This window comes from Myotis brandtii, unplaced genomic scaffold (assembly GCF_000412655.1).
Source record: "Myotis brandtii unplaced genomic scaffold, ASM41265v1 scaffold15, whole genome shotgun sequence".
Lineage (NCBI taxonomy): Eukaryota > Metazoa > Chordata > Mammalia > Chiroptera > Vespertilionidae > Myotis > Myotis brandtii.
The window spans coordinates 1,416,876-1,420,414 of NW_005355410.1; the positions used below are offsets into that span (position 1 = coordinate 1,416,876).

Below are 3,539 nucleotides of genomic sequence, written 5' to 3' on the forward strand. Positions count from 1 at the left end.
CACAATAACCTGTGAAGAATCCTGGGGTAATATAAAACCAATATATTAAGCATAATATAAAGAAGAAGAAAAAACAAATAGAGAACTCAGAGTCCATGAGAAAGACTATCGATTTGCAAATAATGACCTCAGTTAAATTTAAATTTTTTAACTGAGCAAGAAATATGTATTCATCTGGAAAATATAGAAGGAAGAGTTTATCCTACTTTTTGAGCTGCTATAATTATTCAAGAAAGCATTTGAAATATTAAACACAATCTATAGAACATAGTCATTATTACAAAATTGATCACTTACAAGCAAAAATGTTGTCATCTCATGAAATGTGATCTGACAGCCCCCGTGGAGTGTTCTGAGCCAATAGTCTTGTTTATTTCCTTGGCTCTACCAACTTACTCTTAGGCATAGCATTGAGATTAATTGGTGCCTTTTCTTTCCCATCTGAAAAATAGAGATAATAAATTAACTCACAGTACCCTACACCTTTTTTTAGGGAATAATAATAAAGTATTTACTCCATGGGAAAAGCTGTGAGTATCTTTACCCTAGAGAGAGAAAGTTGTTATCTTTGGCTTTCCAGCAGAGCACAATGGAAGTTATAACTAATCCTCCCAAATATCCCTGTATTCATTTTACTTCTGCTTTTGTGCTTCCTCAGTTCTGATTGCTCTTCTGAGAGAAGGGGAGAGTCTGGAGGATTTGATGAAACTCTCCCCTGAGGAGCTCCTGCTGAGATGGGCTAATTACCACCTGGAAAACTCAGGCTGCAGCAAAATCAGCAACTTCAGTACCGACATCAAGGTAGGAGAAGTGTAACTTGAACATGATTGACTGCAGGAGTGAAGGGAGTTTAGGTGTTAATGGAGTAAAAATGAAGACAATGGGCCCCATCTCTTTAGAGAGTGGCTGGTGCTGTTTTGGAAGGCTTGCTGTTCTCAAGTCCATTGCTGGGTCACACACAGATCTGTTTGAAGTCTAGCAAGTGCACAGCAACAAAAGGTGATGGGTCGTCCTTAGAGTTTCAATATCAGGAAGTAGAGGGATGAGGATGAGGTAAAAGAAGGGCAAGAGATAAGACTGCTTGTGAAGTATGTGTAGGACTGTAATGTCTTTTCTGATTTTATAAATGAGACTGTCAGATCAGGATTCCTTTAAAAAATTAAATGAGGATTCTTCTAATTATATTAATACCAGCACACATAGTGTCTACTGTATACCAGGCACTGTTCTAATTGCTTTATATATTTATTTACTCATTAATTCTCACAGCAAACCTTTGAGATAAGGATTATTATTTCTTCATTTTACAGATAAGGAAACAGAAGTAAAGAGAAGTTAAGTGACTTGTTTAAGTTCACATAGCTGGGGGTAGGGTCAGGATTTAAATCCAGCAGTTGGCATCCAAGGTTCCCGTACTTGACTGCCATACTATACTGCCTCTCAAAGAAAACAAGTCATGAATTTCTTGAAAGGTTTTCCTTTGTATAAACCAGTGATTTTTAAAAGATAATGATTCTGGAAACTGCCTGCAATGAGAATTTACCCCAGAGTGTGCAGAAGGCATAATCGGTCCTACAACAAAAATCCCAAAGGGGCAAGGCTGGGGGAAGCATGCACTGTGGTTTCCAATTTTGTGCAAAGTTCCATGTCAAAGAGAAGGGGAAAAGCTGCTGGCATTAATGGCAGATGGATCCATAGAAAGAGCTTAAGGGGGAGTAAGGAACATCAGAAGGCAGTCCCAAGGAGAAAGTGGTGTGAGATGCTGGGTGCAGCATACAAAAAACACTTCAGTCTCCACTTTCTCAAAACTTAAAGAAATTTTCTCCAAAGTGAGTCAGAGGAAAGGTCACATGGCTCACCAGGAGTCAACTCAGGCTGATAATTCTTTTTTGTTGTTGTTAATCCTCACCCAAGGATATTTTTCCATTGATCTTTTAGAGAGAGTGGGAGAGGGAAAGACAGAGAAACATCGATGTTAGAGAAACACATTGATTGGTTGCCTCCTGCACGTGCCCTGACCAGGGCCCAGGCCAAGGAGGAGCCTGCAACCAAGGTACACACCCTTGACTGGAATCAAAGTCCGTCCCTTTGGTCTGCAGGCTGACACTCTATCCACTGAGCCAAACCAACCAGGGTCAGGTTGATAATTCTTTAGGTGACAGTTTTCTCCTGCTGTGGACTCCTGGCTTTTAGAACTCAGGGCCTGTCAGGCCTGGTGCCAGTTAGACTGAAGCTTCTAGGACGTAGAGTTCCCCATTCCTTAGGACCTAAGCTAATAATGCCAATTCATTTTTTTAACTACACCACTTTCATTGTCTTCTAGCACCACCAGCCAAACTGGGATTGAACAGGAGCTGGAAAGCATTATCTTCTATTGTACTCAACAATTAAGCTTTGCAATTGTTTCAGCCAACATTTTCAAGCTTTTCAGCCAAAATTAGGCTGCGTAAGCTAAGCCATAAATTCACCTGATTTCCCATCACTGAGAGGCTGTGTTCTTCTGATACTTCCCAAGTCCAAAATGGTTATTATTCATTCTCCTGAATAATAACCATTTTGGACTTGGGAAGTAACTATAAGAGATGGGAACTGGCCACCTGGGCACTTACATAGTATCATGCCTGCTCTCAGGAAGCAGCTGCATCCCAACCAAGCTCAGTGCTGTGACATGTATGTCTGAGCAACAGGCAACTTTGAGATGCCCTTAAATCACATCAAGTCAGCAAAGGTGGGGAGAATGCTCCCACTGTGGGGATGGGGGACATCCAGCCTGCGGGCTGCATAAGGCCCACAAAATCATTTGGTCTGGCCCTGCCAAAGCATTAGGAGTGAGTTCATTAAATGTTTGACCAAATATAGCAGGCTAATTTTTAAATTGATAATTTTGTCTGGCCTGTGAATTATGTTATAAATATTCAAATGTCCCTTGGCAGAAAAAAGGTTTCCTACCCCTGCACTAGAGTGAATGAAATAGGTTTCTTAGGATCAGATGAAATAAGTTGATTCTTAGCAAAGCTAAACAGATGGAACATGTGGTAGGCAGATTTTATTCATGCCTAACACCTGCATGGAACTTTCACTGGCTTTAAAATAGCTGCAGTGAAAATTAGGGGGAGAGGGCAGAAAGAAAAGAGATGAAATTCAGTTTCCACAGGTGCAACATCAATAGCTGGCATTCTCTTGTTCTCATCTTTCTAATGTCACAGGTGGTGAGCACACATACGCCCGGTCTCCCCAGGCCCTATCCAGTTTCAAAAACAAAACAACAAAAAACATAACAACAGCTAATTTTTCAGTCTTTAAGAGAAATGAAAATCTCTTTAAATGGCTTAAATAAATTACCTAAAAATCTGCATGCTTTCATTGAATGAAAATCCTATATAACAAAGAGGTAAAATGAAAATTAATCCTCACGCCCTCATAAGATGGCTGCCTATGACCAGGCCGGCAGGGAGGTTAGTGAGGAACGACCAAATGACTGAACAAGCAGGCTGTGTGGGGTGACCAGGCCAGCAGGGGGGGGCATGAGGGGCAACTAG

At 40.8% G+C, this 3,539-nt stretch overlaps 1 protein-coding gene across 1 annotated transcript in view; it reads left to right on the forward strand.

The window, feature by feature from the left end:
- Window positions 1-3,539, forward strand: part of LCP1 (lymphocyte cytosolic protein 1 (L-plastin)) — a 67,607-nt gene that overhangs the window by 34,411 nt on the left and 29,657 nt on the right. The window contains exon 8 of the mRNA XM_005861394.2: window positions 659-801. Coding sequence (XP_005861456.1) covers window positions 659-801 — 143 coding nt within the window. The remainder of the gene's footprint in view (window positions 1-658; window positions 802-3,539) is intronic.